We start from the raw sequence: 22,999 nt of genomic DNA on the forward strand, positions 1-22,999 counted from the left end.
TATTGGAGCACTGTAAGTGACATAAAGGGAGTTGCTGTGGAATGGGTTACACATGATTACATGTGGAAAGACCAGTCCACGGAACCTAAAGCTTGGAGTCTGTAAATATCCTGAGCCTAAGACAGACATATTGTGAGTGATTTTCCAGCACAAAATTGAGATCAGGAGATTTCAGGGCAGTGATATGGCACATGTACATAGTCAAGGACTGGAGTAGTGACAAGAGGCAGGATGGAAGTCTCTATATATTATACACGAGCATCTTCAGGGCTCAGTAATATACTGAAGACAGACTTTCCTTAGCAACACTCAGCTAGAGCTTTGCTAAGAAGACTCTTTACACCCTATATTCTAGTACAAAGAAACATATTTCACTAATAAAGTATATTACAGAAATGTTTAACACCCCTGTCCCTACACTATATTAAAAGTTAAGTGAGAAGACAGTTAAACCTTGAAAGACTGTAGTATTGTGCTCTGTGTGTGTGAGACTGTAAACACAAGCCTACTGAACGTTGTATATAATTTAAACCACCAAGCTTGAATTCCCTGAACACTGAGTACGTTTTAATGAAGATATGTCAGCATGAGCAACCCTATTAAACCAGGCATATATGGCTGGTTTAAAAGGGTTGCTTATTTTGACAGATGCCCTTTAATCTTTTAATCAGTGTTAACACAATTCAAGAATGGTAGCATCCACCGACTTAGGTGGTCGCACATGCTTAGTTCCATCCTTCAACTGCCACCAGCCATAATGAGTATTAGAAACTGTGACAGTTACAGAGAGCTGCCACAGAACAACATGCCCCTGAGAAAGGACACAGCCCTGAGCTACCAGCCTTAAGAGAATCTAGCGGAACACTAGGAGCAATGAATAGAGAGATTTTTGGATCCATGTGATGTACAGGACATTTTCATTTTTTGCATTAATCATCACATAACCCCTTTAAATCATAAATTCCTTTATAGAAACCTAAGCCAGCTCTCCCATGGCCCTTCCTCGATGCTAATAATTAATTTTCCAAAAAGTATGAAGTGGCAAAGGGGCAAAAATACTATAGTTCATGCTGGATCTCATTTTGCCTCCAGACCTGAAAAGTCTTACAGGAAACAGACTACAAGGTTTCAAGTATTTTCTGAAAAATATTTATTGCAGTCCACAAAACTTCAAGAATACAAAGCAGACTCATTAGGGTTAAAAAGCACAGTATAAGGGTTTCTTTGTCTAAATACATAAAACTAGGATATTCTGTGATGCTAAGTAAAGTTTTCTCTTGTTTTGCCTTTTAGGGGGCAGTGGCCCCTGCAGTGGACATGGCCTAGAGGCATAGTAGAATCCAACAAGAATGACAAGGACTCCGAAGTGATTGTAATTGTAAATAGCACTCGCAGTGTTACAGTGGAGGATTGCCAAGGAACATCAACCAAACAATATTGCAAGATCTTCAGAATAATCGGTTCCCAGGCTACTGATTCTGGCACTTACTGCTGCCACTACAGATACATTAACACCAAGGTCAAGGGTACCACTGCTGTCAGCACCCACATTTTTGTAAGAGGTAATGTGGCATAGCAATATAAGTTGCAATTGAGGCAAAACTCCCAGCAATGGAAAAAAAAACTTCAGAATTCAGATATTTCAAGTATTATTCAGAATGTGTTCTATCTAGATAATAATCTTCCACCTAATATGGAGTGTTACATCTAATATACAGGGTGGGCCATTTATATGGATACACCTTAATAAAATGGGAATGGTTGGTGATATTAACTTCCTGTTTGTGGCACATTAGTATATGTGAGGGGGGAACTTTTCAAGATGGTTGGTGACCATGGTGGCCATTTTGAAGTCGGACATTTTGAATCCAACTTTAGTTTTTTCAATAGGAAGAGGGTCATGTGACACATCAAACTAATTGGGAATTTCACAAGAAAAACAATGGTGTGCTTGGTTTTAACGTAACTTTATTCTTCCATGAGTTATTTACAAGTTTCTGACCACTTATAAAATGTGTTCAATGTGCTACCCATTGTGTTGGATTGTCAATGCAACCCTTTTCTCCCACTCTTCACACACTGATAGCAACACCGCAGGAGAAATGCTAGCACAGGCTTCCAGTATCTGTAGTTTCAGGTGCTGCACATCTCGTATCTTCACAGCATAGACAATTGCCTTCAGATGACCCCAAAGATAAAAGTCTAAGGGGGTCAGATCGGGAGACCTTGGGGCCATTCAACTGGCCCACGACGACCAATCCACTTTCCAGGAAACTGTTCATCTAGGAATGCTCGGACCTGACACCCATAATGTGGTGGTGCACCATCTTGCTGGAAAAACTCAGAGAACGTGCCAGCTTCAGTGCATAAAGAGGGAAACACATCATCATGTAGCAATTTCGCATATCCAGTGGCCTTGAGGTTTCCATTGATGAAGAATGGCCCCACTATCTTTGTACCCCATATACCACACCATACCATCAATTTTTTTGTTCCAACAGTCTTGGAGGGATCTATCCAATGTGGGTTAGTGTCAGACCAATAGCGGTGGTTTTGTTTGTTAACTTCACCATTCACATAAAAGTTTGCCTCATCACTGAACAAAATCTTCTGCGTAAACTGAGGGTCCTGTTCCAATTTTTGTTTTGCCCATTCTGCAAATTCAGTGCACCGATCTGGGTCATCCTCGTTGAGATGCTGCAGTAGCTGGAGTTTGTAAGGGTGCCATTTGGGAGTAGCTAATATCCGCCGAAGGGATGTTTGACTAATGCCACTCTCCAGTGACATGCGGCGAGTGCTACGCTGTGGGCTCTTGCTGAATGAAGCTAGGACAGCCACTGATGTTTCTTCATTAGAGACAGAGTTCATGAGTCCACATTTTGGCAAATCCAACACTGAACCAGTTTCACGAAACTTAGCAAGCAGTTGGGTGGTCTCGTAGGGTGTCTTGCATTGAAATCTGCTGCAATGACCCGGTTACTGCGTTCACCAGACATCAACACAATTTCTATCCGCTCCTCACGTGTTAACCTCGGCGACATGTCAATGGCTGTAAACAAAGAGAAACTTGTAAATAACTCATGAAAGAATAAAGTTACGTTAAAATCAAGCACACCATTGTTTTTCTTGTGAAATTCCCAATAAGTTTGATGTGTCACATGACCCTCTTCCTATTGAAAAAACAAAAGTTGGATTCAAAATGGCCGACTTCAAAATGGCCGCCATGGTCACCACCCATCTTGAAAAGTTTCCCCCCTCACATATACTAATGTGCCACAAACAGGAAGTTAATATCACCAACCATTCCCATTTTATTAAGGTGTATCCATATAAATGGCCCACCCTGTATATCTAATTGCATTTATTTAGCCACCATGCCCTAGTTTAACAGTGCTCCTTGAAGTAGCTGATACCAGGAACGCTCTATGATCAGTATTGTTATAAAAAGGTAGCAGTCGGCTTGTGTATTTTAGACAAAAATCGACTGGTACCTAACTAGAAAAAACAGACATATGTCGCTCCATGTGGAGATCTGTATGGGTCAGTGTTCTTTTGTTTTCTTAACACCTATACACTTAAATGTATCTTGGACAGAAAATGGACCAACATAGTGCATGCTGCATTGGTGTAACTGGAACTGGTGTTGGTTGAGCATATGGATAACACACGGATGCTATACTTAAAGGCTATATTTTATTATTGCATTGTACTCATTTTGACCTAAAAATTATTTTTTTCAATTGGTCTTTATTAAAAATTTTGAACCACTGTCTTTGTGCAGCCTTGAGTTTCTCTAGTAGCAGGATCACTCTGTTTCAGCTAAGTTGATGGCTCCTTATCCCTGATCTCTGACCACCTAATCACTGATTATAGCTCAATGTTATCTTAAGAGCATGGCTTAAATTACTGTTGATGACCTTTTAGTAATTTAAGGTTTATTAGATGACCGACACAAAGTGTAAATAGGATTCACACTGCTATTAAACAGTTACCCTCTGTGACAGAAAGGCTCAATATATTTAATAAAGACCAAATGAAACATTTTCAGCCAAAAATTTGTAAAATAAAATCATAAAAAAATTGCCCCCGAATGTGTACATAGCCTTTAAAGGAAATGTCCCAACTTTTTACATTTCATTTTAGATCTTTACAGCAGTCAACATTCTACTTCATTCCAATCACCTTCATAGATATTAAAGTGGTGCTCTGGTTATCCACAGTATAGGGGATAACTATTTGCTGCATATTGTTTCATTATTGAATTTATTTAGCATTTATGCATTTATTGTACTACGCAGGTATGCAGACCAATTTAAAACATATATTAAGAAATTAATATAAAAGAAAATGTTTTTCAAAAGTGGGAATTCACTTTAAGCCTGTACAATCTACTCAAATGGCAAGTGGAGAAAATGCAACAATGCTAAAATGGATTGAGAAGGATCAGAAGGAAAAATAGATTTTGATTATTCATCCTTGACTCTGATATAGCATCTGTCTTTGATTCTAACTCTTGTATTATCAGACTGGGAGCAACCATTCATCAACCCTGTTGGGACCATAGTAATAAATAAGGAAACAACCAGAGTCCCGTGCCAAGTATCTATTCCAGACCTCAATGTTACTCTGCAAACGGTATGAACTAGTAGATTGTTCTGAATGAATAGAATACACCAAATATACATGAATAAACTAGGCTAGCTAGGCTTACTTAAAGGGGGCCTGTCAACTCTCCTGGTATGTCTGTATTACCCATGTAATAACAATTCTGGAGCATTTATTTTTAGGACTCTATGATGTGCCATTCCTCTATTTTTCTAGAAGTTTATGAATGAAGGTCCAGATTAATGTTACCAGTTGGGGATGTGTCCCTGCACATACTGACACTGGCAGCACTGATTGGATAGTGCCAGACTGTGCAGAGGCACACCCTCATCTGGTAACACCCGGTTGAACCTTTAGTTGTAAACTTCTAGTGGGAATAATGGAGGGATGGCACAACAGAGAGTCATAAGAATAAATGCTCCAGATTTTTCATTTCATGCAGAATACAATTACATAAGAAAACAGACATATCAGAAGAGGTGACAGGTCCTCTTTAAGGTATAAAGCTGGAACATTATACAATGGGAATACCTCTTTAATACCTAGTGGTAAATTCCCTGCAGCAGAACATCACCATGAAGAACACAGCATTACTGTTATAGATGCATAACAGCGTATTAATCTATTAATGTATTTCTATATTACGGCAAGGTTATTGGTTAATAGCAGTCATGGAATTCTAAATGCTTGTGGATTGATTCTATTTGAAGGTTATGATTCTGTTCCTCTCTAACATCTTTCTACATTTTGGTTTTTTAGCAAAGCTCAGTTATTATACCAGATGGGAAGAGTGTCAGATGGGACAATAAAGACGGGATGATCGTACCTGCAGACCAGATAAGAGATTCCCTCTTAGTCCAGTGTATGACCATCATAGACGGAAAGAAGTTTATGTCAAATTATTTCCTTATCCACTTTACAGGTAGGAATCGGTCATTTGTCCAGTCTGTGGTTCTGGTTGTTTTTGCTGTATCTATCTACTTTATCTGCTTCTCTTCACTCCAGGATACCATTTCTACGACATGTACCTTTCTCCTAAAGACACAGTAGAGCTGCTAGTAGGAGACCTACTAGTATTAAACTGCACTGTAATTGCAGAGTTTAATACAGCTGTCAGCTTTCAGTGGGATTACCCCGGCAAAAAGGTGAACTTTTTATTTATTTCATTTTCACCCGTTTTATTAAATTAGGACTTGTTACTATTGTACCTAACCAATGAATTAAAGGGGTTTTCTGAGTGTTTTATACTGATGGCCTATCCTCAGCCTAGCTCACCAGTATCTGATTGGTGGGCGCCGATCAGCTGTTTGGGGAAGCTGTGGGGCTCAGGTGAGTTCCGCGGCCTCCTTGCAGCTTACCAAGTACAGCGCCGTATATTGTATAGTGGCTGTGCTTGGTATTACAGTTCAGGCCCATTCACTCGAATAGGACTGAGCTGCGCCTAGCCCATTTGACAGATGAACGTGTTGTCACCGCTTTAAGAAGGGCCCGCAGCGCTTACAAGTGCACCACATCTCTTCATACAGCTGATCATCAGGTAGGACCCGGGAATCGGATCCCCACTGATCAGATACTGGTGACCTATCCTGAGGACAGGTCATCAGTATAAAACACTCTGAAAATCCCTTTAAGCCAGTTAATGAACTGTAGCAACAATGTCAATTCCTTTCGACTTGCAGCCCCAGAATATGTCCCTCTTCCTGGCCTTTAGTAAAACTACGGTTAAAAAAAACGAAAGCAATAGTATATAGATCATTGATATTTCAATGAATCTTAATAATCATCACAATATGCAACTAAGTATTACAATATTAGGATCCAAAATGTCTTGCTGATTAATTTCTTAATACATATTTAGATTAATTCTACCTCCATCTTTTAATAGAGAGCTCCAGATCTCCTCTAGGGACCTAGAGCTAAATTAGAACATTCTGAATGTCTAAAGTCACCACTAGGGGAACCACAAGAGCTTATTGCATATTATTAATACATTTAAAGGGGTTGTTTGAGGCCTGAAAAACATTTTTGGGATGGATGGGCATGGGGTCAGAAGAAGAAAAATAGTCCCCATCCCCACCACTTCCAGTCTCATTGGACCAGAGGTGTGATGTACTATCTATATATACATCACCACCAATCAATGGCTTCAGCGGTGACATTTTCAGGCACGTATGTCTGTAAATGAGCTGTATACACCAAATAGCGCAAGCTTTGTAATCAATGTTTGTTTTTTATTAGACTATTTGCCAATTTTTTTCATTTTTTTAGATACATAGATAATGGTAGCTAAAGTCAACTTCATACTTTACACTAAGTTTTGGCTGCTGTTTGGATTACATACTGTATATTAGAATTAACCAATTGTACGTGGGTCAATAGAGAGCTCCTCTAAAGAGTTTTTTTTCCAAGCTAAGAGTCAGAGAGACTTCCAACGCCATTTATTAATCTAGTCATTCACCTTTGAACCCTTCTCTAGCGCTCCTATACCTGCCCAAAGCTAAATCATGTACTCAAGATGCAGTCTTACAAGGGATTTATGGATGGCTTTTTCTACATTACCTTCATAGTAATAATACTACCTTGTCTCTTCATCTCTTTACAGAGTAACCGCTTTGTGACAGAGCACTCTGATCGTCTACCCCAGCAGGACCACACAGAGATGTTCAGTACTCTTACTCTGCCTAGTGTAAACCAATCGGATCTGGGGAAGTATGTGTGTCATGCCATGAGTGAGACATGGCAATACCAGGAGAGCATCGAGGTCATTGTGCACGGTACAGAATGAATGGGCAATGGTGCGGGTTACCTTGTGATATAGCTGAGCTATCAGAGCAGCTAAAGGGCCGAGGTAGCAAATAATCTATAGGAGGAGGGGGTGCACATGCTGCTTTTTGTCACTGAATACCATAAAGGAGACTGCCAGACCTGCTTTTAATACCTTACTGAGATATGATTGCTGAATGTTACAGGCCCATAGGCTGAGGCTGCACTACTGTGAGATTCCAAATATTTCTCCAGTATAGTCAGGGAGAACATATGTGGATGGATTCAAATCACCATCTGGATCAAGAGCCACATGCACTCACTGTACAATGGGGCAAATATTTCTGCATGGGGAGACATTGCTGCAAATGGTGATTTGGATCCAAACCAGCAAAGCTGTCATCAGAATTTTCTATGATATATAATGATAGATGCCATCATAACATAGTTTGTAAGGGTGATAAAAGACATCCGTCCATCCAGTTCAGCCTCTCATCGGGCAATGTTGATCCAGAGGAAGGCAAAAAGAAAAACATGAGGTAGATTCAAATTTTCTGAATTTTAGGGGAAAATTCCTTCCCGTCTCCAATCAGCCAATCAGAATAACTCCCTGGATCAACGACCCCTCTCTACTAGCTATAGCCTGTAATATTATTACACTCCAGAAATACATCCAGGCCCCTCTTGAATTCTTTTAGTGAATTCACCATTACTAGCTACTCAGGCAGAGACTTGCATAGTTTCACTGCTCTTACAGTAAAGAACCCTCTTCAATGTCTGACTAGTGATTTATAAAGGGGTAGGACTATGTTCTTATCACATGCATCTATACCCCTTTTGATGCAACCCATTATCTTATTGGCCTTGGCAACAGCTGCCTGACACTGGTTTCTATAGTTAGGCTACATTCACACGTCAGTATTTTTCTATAATCCGATTTTCGGTCCGTTTTTTGCGGATCCGTTGTTCCTGAAAATGTTTCCGTATGTCATCCGTATGTCATCCGTTTTTTGCGGATCCGCAAAAAACGGAAACATGTATAAATTTCAATAAGCAAATAAAGTTGTTTGGATTTCTTTTAAAAAAATAAAATAAAATGAAAATGTAATTTCCAGGAACGGATTCCGTATAAAACGGATGACATACGTAATGACATCCGAATGTCTTCAGTTTTTTGCGGATCCATTGACTTTGTATTGTACCAGGATCCGATTTTTCAGGAAAAGAATAGGACATGTTTTATATTTAAACGGACATGCGGAACGGAACAACGGAAACGGACAGCACACATTGTGCTGTCCGTTTTTTTCCAGGACCCATATGAAAATGAATGGGTCCAGATCTGGTCCAGATCTGTTCCGCAAAAAACGGAACAGATCAGGAAAGAAAAAACGGACGTGTGAATGGACCCTTAAAGGGGTTGCCTCACTTTAGCAAATGCCATTTATCATGTAGAGAAAGTAAAAAAAAAAAGCCACTTACTAATGTACTGTGATTGTCTATATTGCTTCCTTTGCTGGTGTTATTCATTTTTCCATTGCATTATACACTGCTTGTTTCCATGGTTATGACCACCCTGCAATCCAACAATGGTGGCCATTAGACATAAGCGAAGCAAGCTTCGAGTGTTACATCCAAAGTCGCTTCGTTCATAACGGATTAATGCTGTACAGCCACCGGTTCAGTTTCAAGTTTTAAAGTGGTTTTCCAATCATCGAAGTTATTCAACAAAGTCACGCCCATACATTCTAATACTGTACAGAGATGGATCTCTGTACAGTATTATTCCGAAGTTATGAACGAAGCGACTTCAGATTTAACATCCAAAGCTTTCTTCGCTTATCACTAGTGGCCTTGTTTGCACATTGAGCTCCTCTTAGTGTAGGTTTCCGCTTTCAAACTATCACAGCAAATTTGAGTGTAAAGTCCATGACTGCCACCAGTCACATGCCCGGCATCTATGGTAGATAATATAATTTGAACATTGTCTATTATTTCCTGCACTAATGCTGGCCATACACATAGGAATGCTGTTAACCAAACGTTCTTTTGCCCCATCAGCTGTCTCAGTGTACTCCTCCACAAAAGTGCGTGCTTGGATTTCAGTTTGTGGGAAGGATGAAAATAATAGTAGAACTGACGTATTATTTTCTAAATAATCATACCTAAATAATATAACCCTCAGTGCTAAATAAAAGTGTAGCATAGTGTCCAAATAATGAGAATATAGGGGGTCATTTGCAAAGGCTTTATGCCTGTTTTGGCATTTAAAAAAAAGTCACATAATGATATGCAAATGCCATATAGAACTTAAATTACATGGGAAATAAATTTACAGTAGTCTGTGGAGGGGCTCTGGAGCACCACCTAAATGATGGAGGCCATAACGTATATGCTCCTTTTGCCCATTCTATGATCTTGCCAGAACATTAGTTTATCCAAGGTATCCACTGACAATTATGTAATGTGCATGACAAGTTTATAATCTGAACATAGACATGATATCTACTGTCAGATCCATATAATTCTTATGAGAGTCTAAATTTTAATGATCTGTCTCTGTAATTGTAGGGCAAACTTAAAATGTTTCAGAAAGCCTTCAGACCCTTTCACTTTTGTCACATTTTGTTATGTTGTAGCCCTGTGCCAAAATGAAGAGAAAAATCTGGTTTTCCCCATCAGTCTGTACTCAGTTCCCGATACTGACAAGGTGAAAACAGAATGTTATATTTGTAAATTTACTAAAAAGTAAAAACCAAAATTTTGTATTGGGCGTAAGTATTCAGACCCTTTGCTATGACACTTAAAATTTAGCACTGCGGGGGCTTCCATTTCTCTTGATCATCTTTGAGATGTTTCTACACCTTGATTGGAGTCCACCTGTGGTAAATTCAGTTGATTGGACATGATTTGGAAAGACATATCCCTGCCGGTATAAGGTCTCACAGCTGACTGCATATCAGAGCAGACTGCGAGAAACATGATTCTCTGGTCTGATGAAACAAAGATTCAACTTTTTGGCTTTAATTCTATGCATCATGTCTGGAGGAAATCAAGCACTGCTAATCACCTGCCCAACACCATTCCTGCAGTGAAGCATGGTGGTGGTAGCATTATGCTGTGGGCATGTTTTTCAGTGAATAGGACAGGGAGACTGATCAGGGTTGAGGGAAACCTGAATGGAGCAAAGTACAGAAATATTAATGACAACCTGATCCAGAGTGCTCTGGACCTCTGATTGGGTCGAAGGGTCACCTTCCAACAAGACAATGACCCTAAGCACACAGCCAAGACAACACAGGAGTGGCTTACGGACAATTCTGTGAATGTCCTTGAGTGGCCCAGCCAGAGCCTTAACTTGAACCCAATCAAACATCTCTGGAGAGACCTGAAAATGGCTGTTCACCAACGGTCCCAATCCAACCTGACAGAGCTTGAAAAGATCTGCAGAGAAGAATGGCAGAAAATCCCCAAATCCTGGTGTGCAAACCTTGTGGAATCATACCAAAGAAGACTGGAGGCTTTAGTTGCTGCCAAAGGTGCTTCAACTAAGCACTGAGTAAAGTGTCTGAATATTTATGTCAATGCAATATTTTAGTTTTTCCTTTTCAATAAATTAGCAAAGATTTTGAACATTCTGTTTTCACATTGTCATTATGGGGTATTGAGTGCAGAATGAAGGGGAACACATTTTTTTGAAAAGAAAGGGTCTGAAGACTTTCCAAATGCATTGTACATGACCCCCCCCCCCCCCCCCCATACTGTAGCTTTTTAACATGGCATACTTATTTAAAACATACTGTACACTCAATAACAAAAATAATGCATTCAGATAGAAATGTTGTATTGCTGCAAACCTGGCATGCAGTCTCAGGCAGATAGATAAATGATTATAGGTGTGGTCTGATTAGACACTGGGTATTGCTACGAGAGGATGTAAAAGTGCTTACCTTGCTGACCTATAAAAGCCTGCTTTTGTTTAGTGTACCTCTTGGTGAGAGATTGCTATATTTGGCTCTATGGCGCACACAAAGACATTTTTCCCAGTTGTCAGACTTTCAGAGGGGCGCATCATTGGACTGAGGGAAGCAAGATGGTCATTTTGATGAATTGCCCACCAGCTAGGCTGTTCAGAAGTAGATAGTAGGAAGTGTTGGAAGCAGTGGTTACGTCAGAGTGAACAGGCTCCAAACGGTCCAGACATGGCTTCCAACTGGCATTTTTCAGCAGGATAATGTACACCACACTAAGCAAGTGTTTCCCAGGAATGCCCTTGCCAGATTACAAGACTTCCTTGCCCTGCCCAGATTTATCGTTAATCAAGCCTTTATGGAACCCGCTGGGATGCCAGCTTTGGCAGCGTACAAGTGTATAGGATCCACAGACCCAGGCTAGAGGTGACCTAGATCCTAGATCCTCCTTTCAATTGTACAGTTTTCACAAATAAACTTATACTTCCACTCTAATATTCTAATCACTTACATATATCATTACATTCAAACATATAAAGTTTCTTTGCATTCCAACAACTAATTCTTGGAGCAATATTTTTTTCGGTCAGTGAGTGCACATTGAATTAAAAATATCACTTTTATATTGCCAATTTGGAAAAGGTTTGATGTCCGACCATTGCTGCTAATTGCTGCACAGCTTGTGGGCAAATTTTGTTTTATTATTTGCAATGAATCCATTTCTAAAGATGTAGATGCTTTTATGATAAATGATCATCTCTTTCCAAAATATATTCTTCTCACTGGCTTTGCACCTTCTTTTTCTTCCATAGAGAAGCCCTTTATTTCTGTGGAAACCAAGGAGAACACAGTCATTGAAGCCATAGCTGGAGACAAGTTGACAAGACTGTCAGTAAAAGTTTCCGCTTTCCCAACACCTACGTTTCAGTGGTATGACGATATTACTTTACTTGTTCCATGACATGTGCCTACAGCTGTGTGTCCCTTGCTGCAATTTACAATCATAGTATCACCTATACCAGGAATTTCTGAAAAAGCCCTGATATAGGTGATACTGATTTAGTCTATGTCCCATTGGCTGAATATAGACTTGCTGTATTAAGTTTATAGTCTGTTAGGGCATGTCTTTTTTGTGTCCCAATTTTTGTGCTGAACATTTTCTTAATCTTCATATCAGTCCGAGATCAGCTTTTCTAATACAGAGTTCCAAATTTCATGCATAGACAAAGTTAAAAGATAGAGTTCTAACTACCTGCAGCTACCACTTGGCAGAGCTTGAGAATGTACTGCAGGCTGTTTTACTGAATCCAGTGTAGAATGCTCCTAAGCTACGTTTTAACTCTATGTCTAAAGAAAAAGGAAAAAGTGTGATACTGTGTATTACAAATTTCAAACAAGCCAGAAAAATTTGGGTATACACATTTATGACACTGCTTGCCACACTGAATAATGGACTGAATTTATCCCGGGGATTTATGGCACACTACAAGATCTAAAGATTCTGCAATAGACAAAGTGGGGGCAACATCAATTTAGAGACCATAAAACTTTAATACCGCTTATCTGTAAGATAATTAAGGACTCATCCTATATGTATGTGCACCCCTTATCATATGTACAGCGCTATGGAATGAATGGCGCTTTAATAATAAATAATAATAATAATATGTAGAGATATTTTATATATATATATATATATACACTGAACAAAAATATAAACGCAACACTTTCGGTTTTGCTCACATTTTGCATGAGCTGAATTCAAAGATCTGAAACATTTTCTACATACACAAAAGACCCATTACTCTTAAATATTGTTTACAAATCTGTTTAAATCTGTGTTATATAATCCATCCCACCTCACAGGTGTGGCATATGAAGGTTCTGATTAGACAGCATGAATATTGCACAGGTGTGTCTTAGACTGCCCACAATAAAAGCCCACTCTGAAATGTGCACAGTTTTGCCTTACTGGGTGGGGGGGGGGGTCAGAAAACCAGTCAGTATCTGGTGTGGCCACCATTTTCTTCACGCAGTGCAACACATCTCCGTCGCATAGAGTTGATCAGGTTGTTGATTGTGGCATGTAGAATGTTGGACCACTCCTCTTCAATTGCTGTGCGAAGTTGCATAATATTGGCAGGAACTGGAACACGCTGTCGTACACACCGATCCAGAGCATTCCAAACATGCTCAATGGGTGACATGTCCGGTGAGTATGCTAACCATGCAAGAACTGGGATGTTTCAGCTTCCAGGAATTGTGTACAGATCCTTGCAATATGGGGCTGTGCATTATCATGCTGCAATATGAGGTGATGGTCGTGGATGAATGGCATAACAATGGGCCTCAGGATTTCGTCACGGTATCTCTGTGCATTCAAAATGCCAACAATAAAATGCTCCTGTGTTCATTGTCCATAACATACGCCTGCCCATACCATAACCCCACCGCCACCACGGGCCACTCGATCCACAACGTTGACATCAGCAAACCGCTCACCCACACGACGCCAGACACGCTGGCTGCCATCTGCCCTGAACAGTGAAAACCGGGACTCATCCGTGAACAGACGCCTCTCCAACGTACCAGACGCCATCGAATGTGAGCATTTGCCCACACAAGTCGGTTACGATGACGAACTGCAGTCAGGTCCAGACCCGACGAGGATGACGAGCATACAGATGAGCTTCCCTGAGACGGTTTCTGACAGTTTGTGCAGAAATTCTTTGGTTATGCAAACTGATTGTTGCTGCAGCTGTCCGGGTGGCTGGTCTCAGACCATCATAGAGGTGAACATGCTGGATGTGGAGGTCCTGGGCTGGTGTGGTTACAAGTGGTCTGCGGTTGTGAGGCCGGTTGGATGTACTGCCAAATTCTCTGAAACGCCTTTGGAGACGGCTTATGGTAGAGAAATGAACATTCATTGCACGGGCAACAGCTCTGGTAGACATTCCTGCAGTCAGTATGCCAATTTCACGCTCCCTCAAACGTTGCGACATCTGTGGCATTGTGCTGTGTGATCAAACTGCACATTTCAGAGTGGTCTTTTATTGTGGGCACTCTGAGGCATACCTGTGCAATATTCATGCTGACTAATCAGCACTTTGATATGCCACACCTGTGAGGTGGGATGGATTATCTCGGCAAAGGAGAAGTGCTCACTTACACAGATTTAGACAGATTTGTGAACAATATTTGAGAGTAATGGGTCTTTTGTGTATGTAGAAAATGTTTCAGATCTTTGAGTTCAGCTCATGCAAAATGGGAGCCGAAAGTGTTGCGTTTATATTTTAGTTCAGTGTGTATATATATATATATATATATATATATAGCTGTTTCTTCAGACGCTCTTGTGGTATGCCTGAGGAAACGACCAAAGTTGTCTCCAAAGCTCGCTATGTAACATCATTGCTTCTATTTTTGTTGGCCATTAAAAGGTATCAGGCCTGCAAGACCTATTTTGTTTCTCACTAAACTAACACTATGTCTATGCATGGGGTTATGAAACTCGCTATTAGAAAAAAGAAGCTCCCATCACTTTAGATATATGAAGCAAAATGTCGGAAGCAGTGTAGCATTTCAACTATTTTTATATTGTCAGGTTTAAAGATGGAAGGCCAGTAAGCAGCAGCAATGGAAAGCATCGACAGTCATTATACTCCTTACAGATCAGAGATGTAGTGGAGCAGGATGCTGGGAGATATACACTGGTATTGAAGAACCAGCAGGCTGGATTGCAGCAGCGGATTAATGTACAACTGGTGGTGAATGGTAAGCATGAAGTATGGCAGAGACAAGACCAGGCATAACAATCTCTTACAAGAAACATTATATTAACTGGACAGAAAACCTATATGCATACAGAATAAACTATATATAGTATGTCTTAGATACGTCTTATGTAAGATCTGAACAAAAAAAACAAACTTTCTGCTGAATTGATATAGTCATAGCTGGAATTAAAGGGATTGTCCAGTTCTTTTATATTGGTCTTTTCTCAGGATAGGCCATCAATACCTGATTGGCAGGGATCCAATACTATGTTCAGGAGCAGCTCTGGTGCCAGAAGTAGGTACTGGGACAACACAGCTCCATCCATTGTGTGTGGTTCCAGCACCTAATTCTGGTGCTGGAGCTATTCCCAAATAGCTGATCAGTGGGGGTAAGGGGTATTGGACCCCTACTGATCAGATGATGGTAGCCTATCCTAAGAATAGGCCATCAGTATATGGCTACTTTCACACCAGCTTTTTGCTGGATCCGTCATGGATCAGCAAAAACGCTTCCTTCATAATAATACAACTGTCTGCAACCGTTCTGACCGGATCCGGTTGTATTATCTCTAAAATAGCCAAGACGGATCCGTCTGTAAAACCATTGTAAGTCAATGGGGGACGGATCCATTTTCTTTTTTGTCAGAGAAAATGGATCCGCCACCACTGACTTACATTGTGTGTCATGACGGATCCGTCTTGCTCAGCACCACCTCGCGGACAGAAAAACGCTGCTTGCAGCATTATTCTGTCTGTGATGGAGATCCAACCAGACGGAACGGAATGCATTCTGGTGCACTCCATTTCGTTCAGTTCAGTTTTGTCCCCACTGGGGATAAAACGGAAGCGTTTCCCCCGCTATTAAGATCCTATGACGGATCTCAGTAGCGTAAATGGAAAGCGCAGATGAGAAAGTAGCCGAAAAAGACTGTACAACTGCTTTTAAAATATGGCTTTGAGCAAAAACTTTGATAAGAACCTGTCACTTACTTTGAGCAGCTAAACAATGCCCCTGTGTAACCAGACCACTACTGGATTACCTAGAAGGAGATGCATTTGTCCTTAGCTTCATATGTGCAATGTGTATGTGTCTGATGCTGCAGCAGATCTGTCCTGGACTCATCTCACTTCTGTTCCTAAATAATTGGTTTCAGAGACGCATAGATAGTCACAAAGCAAGGGACAAGTTCTCCTGACAAATATGAATGTAGGATACTGTTAGGGAAAACAATAGATACACATCAGTCCCTGCTGCAGGCCTCTGGTATTTCCCCTGCAGGCTGCAGGGGAAATGACAGAAGCCTCTGATCCTAAAGACAAAGGGATCGTTGATGTTTGGCAGGAATGACATTACAAGATACTAACATCCCCATTCTGATCCATTTCTGTTACATCGAGGCTACTTAAAGTTAAAAGGCTTGTCTCATCTGAGACAATGGGGACATATCGCTAGAACAGTGATGGCAAATCTTTTACAGCCTGAGTGCCCAAACTGCAACCCAAAACCCACATATCTATCGCAATTTAACCTGAATCCTACAGTCCAGTATAGTATATCTTCCATGCACTGTATCATTTAGCTATAATAGCTGCCTACATTCAGTGCGCTGCCTGTGCTGTTCATAGTGCGCCCTGCACTGATGAATGGCAGGAAAAGTCTAAGGCATATTGTTACACCGAAGACTTTTTGCAGGGTGCGGGTGCCCACAAAGAGGGCTCTGAGTGCCACCTCTGACACCCATGCCATAGGTTCGCCATCACTACACTAGAATATGCCCCCATTGTTTGATAGATGTGGGTCCCACCGCTGGGAACTGCAGCTATCTTCTAAACAGAGCCCCGAAAGTGATGGAGGGCGCACTATTCATGCGCAGCCACCCTCCATTAATTTCTATGGCTCGGATATTTCCATTGAGCCCATACAAGTGAATGGGAGCAGTGGCTGGTCATGCATGGTGCGCTCCCATTCACTTCTATGGGGACAGCGCTTGGTGGTGGCCAGACCAGAGTCCTCCAGCCACCACTTTGGCCTGCTCCGTTCTCGATATAGGTGCGGGTCCTAGTGATATGCCCCCTTAGTATTAGATTAGACAACCCCTTTTACCTCTTCTGAAGTTGCATCCCACATTGGTTCCACTCTGTGCGCTGCTCTATAGTTGCCAACAGTCCCAAGAAAGGGGCATAGCCAATCGCAAAGGGGTAAAGGGAAGGAGAAGTGGGCAAGGTGTGTTCAAATTTACTCCAACTGTGGGTGGTTTATTGGTGTTTCAAGGTGGTCATGAGAGCGGAGTTGGCAAGACCAAGACTAGGGCTAATGGGTCCTAGGGACGGAACTTAAATGTACCAGGATATTTTGCCAATAATGCTGTTCCTCTCTGCTAGCCTCAGTAATACACAATTATTTTTGTGATTCGCAAGAAAAAAACCTCTGTGTGGAAGCACACAAAGGTGCCGTATGGATCCACAAAATTCTATTGGTGCCGTTTCAGATCCATACAACATGTATCTGGAATACAGCTATCTGAACGAACCTTCATAGGAAATGTCATCATATCTGCATTAACTTAGAATTCATCAAATTATCACTGATTGAAATTATGTCCCCATGGTAACCTGTGTTTATCATTGAAGTTTTTAACTATCTTTCCAGATTCCCATATATTCTAGCCTCTACATAATATATCACATAATTGCTGAGTTCACGTTTAATTAGTAAGACTCTAAAATTACTATCATCCCTCAAGGTCTGGTCTATACACCATTCCTCTAATACGTGATTGTGCACAGATGTTAAGTGCCTTGACCATAGCTGGATAATGTCAGAAGTTAGCCTTGGTTTCTAGAGCGCTTTTTGTAGTCCCAAGGTCCCTTAGTGCATCATGGGCTCAAACAGAATCTCTAAAATATGTTCTTTATATGCAGGCGCGGATTGGGAACTTAAAGTGGTCCTGGAAAAAAACCTTAAAGTGGCCCCATATTGTAGGTTGGTCTAAACTGACAGAAGTAGGCGGTGCCAGTCATACTGTAGTGCTGAACAAAATACCGCTCCAGCAGCACCAAACATCATAGGGCAGTACAAAATATTGCCGCTCGTGCCACAGTATGAAACTGTATCATCATCCCAAGGAAGGCAATAAGGTTGAATTCAGGAGGGCATCTATGACGGCTGGCCAGCATAAGTGACTGATGCTTGTACATTAATTAATGCTCAAAGCATAAGATCTTTATTACCTGACTGGAAAATATGAAAAGGGCTTGGGCAGCCCCCTGGGCATCGGCCCACAGGGAAATTTCCCTGTAGGGTCTATGGCCAATCAGCCCCTGTTTATATGGGTCGAGGAGCACTCAGCCTGGGTTGAAAATGTTACTACAGTATGAATGTGTAGAGCGTATGCCAAAGATTCATTACATAAAATGTACATGGTACTGTGGTCATGGGATATATACTGTATTACCACAGAGACAGATAGTCTGCCAGATCATTGCTAATGAGTGTTCGTAGTTAGCGATGATCTGTCAGTGTTATACTGTTATACTGCCGACGAATACCCATTGGGAAATCCAGATTTTAAAACTGGCTTAAAAATCATTGTTTGCCTGTGGCAGATCATGCTGTCTAATCACAATCTACTGTCGGCAAACAACTAGTCAGTATGTGGACAATGGCATAGCAATTGCTCCTTCCCAAACCGGGTCTCCTCCACAGCGATGTCCTCCTCTGATGAGCAGGCGGTTGCCGGGAAGGAATGCTTTCCTCCCGACAATCGCCTGCATGATCACACAGTCTAATACAGCCTTTAGGGTATTGGCCCAATGGTTATGGAAATGGTATAGGAGGGGAGACAAATACCAAGGCTTTTTGTGGAAAAACAATAACGGGGGCACCCATTCTGATCATTGCTATAGGCCGGCCCCCCTCTCTTTCTAAATATGTCATAGAAAAAAAAAATAGTAGTCATATACACATTTGGTAAAAAAATAAATGTAATAGGTACAACCTGCTGAGATGATGTATACATTACATGTATAAAGCACATACTTACTGCACATAAATTGCACTGACAGCATTAGAACATTATATCTAAATTAAGAACATGTGAAAACCCTTATGCTATAGGCCATGTCTACTCTAATCATTCACTTATACATGTGTTTTCTATCAGCACATGCCACTGTCATACACGTGTTTCTGATCATGTTTTCTGGGTCACCTGAGGATGTACATTGTAACATTTACGATAATTGGAAGTCATGTCATAATGGTCCTGTTTCTGTAATTGTCAGTCCTTGATAATGACAGTATGGCTGTAAATGTCTTGTAATGCTGCAAGCTTCCAATAAAAATCCTTAAAGACATTTTTTATACATCAGAATACATGTGTATGTGTCATATATAGACAAATATTGGAATAATATTTTTTTGCGTATGTGGCTGGAAAATGGGAAAGTTTTTCAGGGCATATCCAAGCTAATGTTCAGCATGTTGGACTTACACATCCTGTACACAGATCTTGCCACTGTTATGGTGCCCATGGAGAAGAGGGCATCTGCTCAACATGTTTCTTTGGCCCCTTCCCACTGTATGGTGTCAGCCTGCACATTTTTCCATCTTCAACCAGCATCAGAATCACACAACACTTGTCACCAACAAGGGATGTGGAAGAAGAACAACAGGCGCTGAGCCCTCCTTCCCAACTTGTAATGTGTCGCAATATGAACCAGTATTAGGAGGGGCCCTTTTTTATATCACTATAAGAATGCATCCCTGAACAAGATGGTCCTCTGCTGGGCTTAGGGTATGGCCAGATAGCACAGCTGGCTGCATGCGGCCAAGCCATGCTCACCAGCGGCAGCTAATGACCACACAATTTTGGCTGCCGTAGTGGACGTTATTTGGCTGCATGCAGCCAGCCATGGCACCATACCATACTCTAAGACTTTGACAGGATATTGTGTCCCAAATATCAAGCAGAACCTACTCTGGAGCTGAATTTGGAGTCAATAAGTTGCCGCTGTGGTCCATTATTAATGTGCTGATTCACATCTAATCATGTCTTATGTGTTCCATCATAAACCAAGTACCACGTCAGTTTTATAGGAAGCAAATTAAATGTTTTTGGAGTTTGGGAGGAACCTGTACCAGGAGGAAACCCAACAGTGGAAATACAAATTCTATTCAGATTCTGCCCTTGGTCGGATTGGGACCCAGGACCACTGAGCCTTCATCAGTATTACAAACAATGTGGCTGCATTTTTTTTTTTAGGCCTCCAGGGCTATCCTGTGATAATGACTGTTAGGGTGTCAGAAAGGTAAAAAATGTCTGGTTCCTTAACGGGTTAAACAGGGCTATATTACTATAAAAATGAATACTTAATTGTTAGGCTATACAGAGATCGTGTGCAGAGCACACATATCATTGCACACAATGCTATGTGGCTTTGATGACATCACCACACTACATCTGTATTCTCCATGATATGATAACATGTATATTGTTCCCTTTTTGAATTGCCTATGTCCACAGTTTGTATACAGATGTGTCCACCCTTACTTTTGCTTGAATTTAGCTAAGGACTCCAAGTTCTCATGAAACAAATACAATGCTATCAAAACCCTCACAAGCACTGGTGGCCACACATAGACACATTTAGCATAGACATCTCGTGACAGAGTGTTGTGAAATCATGTTTTTTGAAAGACCATGTCATCTCGTACTACACATCTTGGGATACAGTGAGCCAAGAGGAAAGGTAAGGAAGGATACATCTGTTCATGGTTGTGAAAGAGAAACACATAAATTAATAAATTGTACAATGCTACATAAAATCTTGCTTCTAGGAAAATATCTTGTGCGACCAATCCACTATGGGCTGACTCAATTGTTCCATTGCTTTTTAGTTCCACCTCAGATCCACGAGAAGGAGACTTCACCACCAAATATATATGCCCAAGGTAGCCGACATGTCCTGACCTGTACTGTGTTTGGGGTACCAGCTCCAACATCCATCCAGTGGCAGTGGCGGCCATGGACACCATGCAAGATGTATGCACGGCGCAGCGCGTATGTTCCCTATGATAATTTATCTTTGTCATTTTTCACCCTAAATAATCCTTCAAAAACTGCTTAGTGGTGGTAGAAATATACCAAATTTAATCAAGAGGATTGTCTAAGAAAGAAAAAAATCTATTTTCTTTTCTAGAAATACTACTCTGGTCTATGGCTGTGTCTGGCATTGCATATAAACCTTATTCAAGTGAATAGGATCAGACTTCAATACCAGACTAAGTCTATGTACAAGAGTGGCGCTGTTTCTAAAAAAAAAAAAAAATGCATATTTTTTTTGTTATCTGAAATAACTCTTTAAATGTTGTATTAGTAATAGAAATAAAGAATTTCTGCTTTGTACAAAATTATTAGCAAGATGACATTTTATAAAATACTGTACGATGAATATAAAATGTATATTTATTGTCCTCTTATTCTGGGTTCTTGCTACCTTGTAGACCCCATCAATCTCCTCCCCTCAAACAACAACGTGACAGAATGCCTGAGTGCAAAGACTGGAAGGACGTGACCCTGGATGGTGACGTGAACATCATTGAAAGCATAGATACTTGGAGCGAGTTTGTGGAGGGACGGAATAAGGTATCCATAAAGTCTCTGGGTGATATTCCCTGATTGCATTGCACTTCCTAAAGTCATCCTGGCAGGAACAATCATGAATTATTGGGGAAGTCAATTATGCAGAATACAACAACATAAGCGTCTGCGCTCAATCTATTCTTCAATCAAGGAAATGCCCAGAAAAAAAATTCATAGCAGTAACCAGAAACAACAGCAGGGTTATTCCTGGGTTAAAAGTACAGCTGAATTTATATAATTACCCTTAACTATTCATTGTATCTTTCTGTATGAAATTATCAGCCAAGCATAGTAATAATCAACCGCATAGGAAGCTGATTTACCTGGATTCATTCAACAGCATATGATTCATAAGAGCATAAAAAATAAAAAGATAACTTAGTAAATGCATAAAAATAAGGACATTCAATCTACATTTAGAAAATAATGCAGCAAATAAATATGAATAAAAATATAAATAAATTAATGTAAAATAATGTTTTGAACGCTAGAATGAAATTTCTCGTTCATATGTTTAACAGTCACATAGAGTGAGAAATGTATGCACAGTCCTGTAGAGGACTGTAGTATTAAATAAGACATGGCATATAATAGATCTGCTCTATTATGCACCCTAAATCAGCAGTTACAAATTAGATGATTTTTAAGGGCTTAAATACACGACCAAACTACATCTCCATTGTACATAGACAGAATTACACCCATACAGGTCTATGGGGCACTAGTGTACTGTAGGTCCATATGCCACCGATTTAAATAAGGTGTCAGAGATTTTATGAATCAACAGAAAAACAATACTTCCATCAGATGCTGTATTACCAGGATTCCTTCAGAGGAACAAAAGTGCACATGGTGGGAATAAGGTTTGACCTGATAACGGGACCCACCCTTAACAGAACCTATAGGGTACTTCAGAGATCTCTCCCCAGAATCATTGCTTCCAGAGGAGCTTATCTTCATAATAAACCACTGTATCTAGTCATTGCAGCACACAGTGAAGTGCAAGTAGTTGGTGTGCTCCATACACACATGACCTAAAAAAAAATTGCTCCATACAGTTTTTGTGGAAATACTGGCAACTTATTCCTCCACTAGGGAGAATGATCCACGCGCCACTGGAAATGGCTGCATATAGTATTACTGGGATTTTTCATGGTTATAAAACTGGGCTTTTGTGCAGCAGCCGTGTCAGGTATTGTAGAAGGTGTTGGACCCCTGGAGAATGACCAAGCCTCTTTGA

At 40.6% G+C, this 22,999-nt stretch overlaps 1 protein-coding gene across 2 annotated transcripts in view; it reads left to right on the top strand.

Moving 5' to 3' along the window:
• FLT4 (fms related receptor tyrosine kinase 4) overlaps nucleotides 1-22,999 on the top strand; it is a 252,279-nt gene that overhangs the window by 160,125 nt on the left and 69,155 nt on the right. For both annotated transcript variants that reach the window (XM_040440794.1, XM_040440802.1), the window contains exons 3-11: nucleotides 1,294-1,562; nucleotides 4,526-4,635; nucleotides 5,365-5,527; nucleotides 5,611-5,750; nucleotides 7,208-7,379; nucleotides 12,152-12,269; nucleotides 14,944-15,113; nucleotides 21,015-21,177; nucleotides 21,621-21,762. In XM_040440794.1, coding sequence (XP_040296728.1) covers nucleotides 1,294-1,562; nucleotides 4,526-4,635; nucleotides 5,365-5,527; nucleotides 5,611-5,750; nucleotides 7,208-7,379; nucleotides 12,152-12,269; nucleotides 14,944-15,113; nucleotides 21,015-21,177; nucleotides 21,621-21,762 — 1,447 coding nt within the window. The remainder of the gene's footprint in view (nucleotides 1-1,293; nucleotides 1,563-4,525; nucleotides 4,636-5,364; nucleotides 5,528-5,610; nucleotides 5,751-7,207; nucleotides 7,380-12,151; nucleotides 12,270-14,943; nucleotides 15,114-21,014; nucleotides 21,178-21,620; nucleotides 21,763-22,999) is intronic.

This window comes from Bufo bufo, chromosome 1, assembly GCF_905171765.1.
Source record: "Bufo bufo chromosome 1, aBufBuf1.1, whole genome shotgun sequence".
NCBI classification, from domain to species: Eukaryota; Metazoa; Chordata; class Amphibia; order Anura; family Bufonidae; genus Bufo; species Bufo bufo.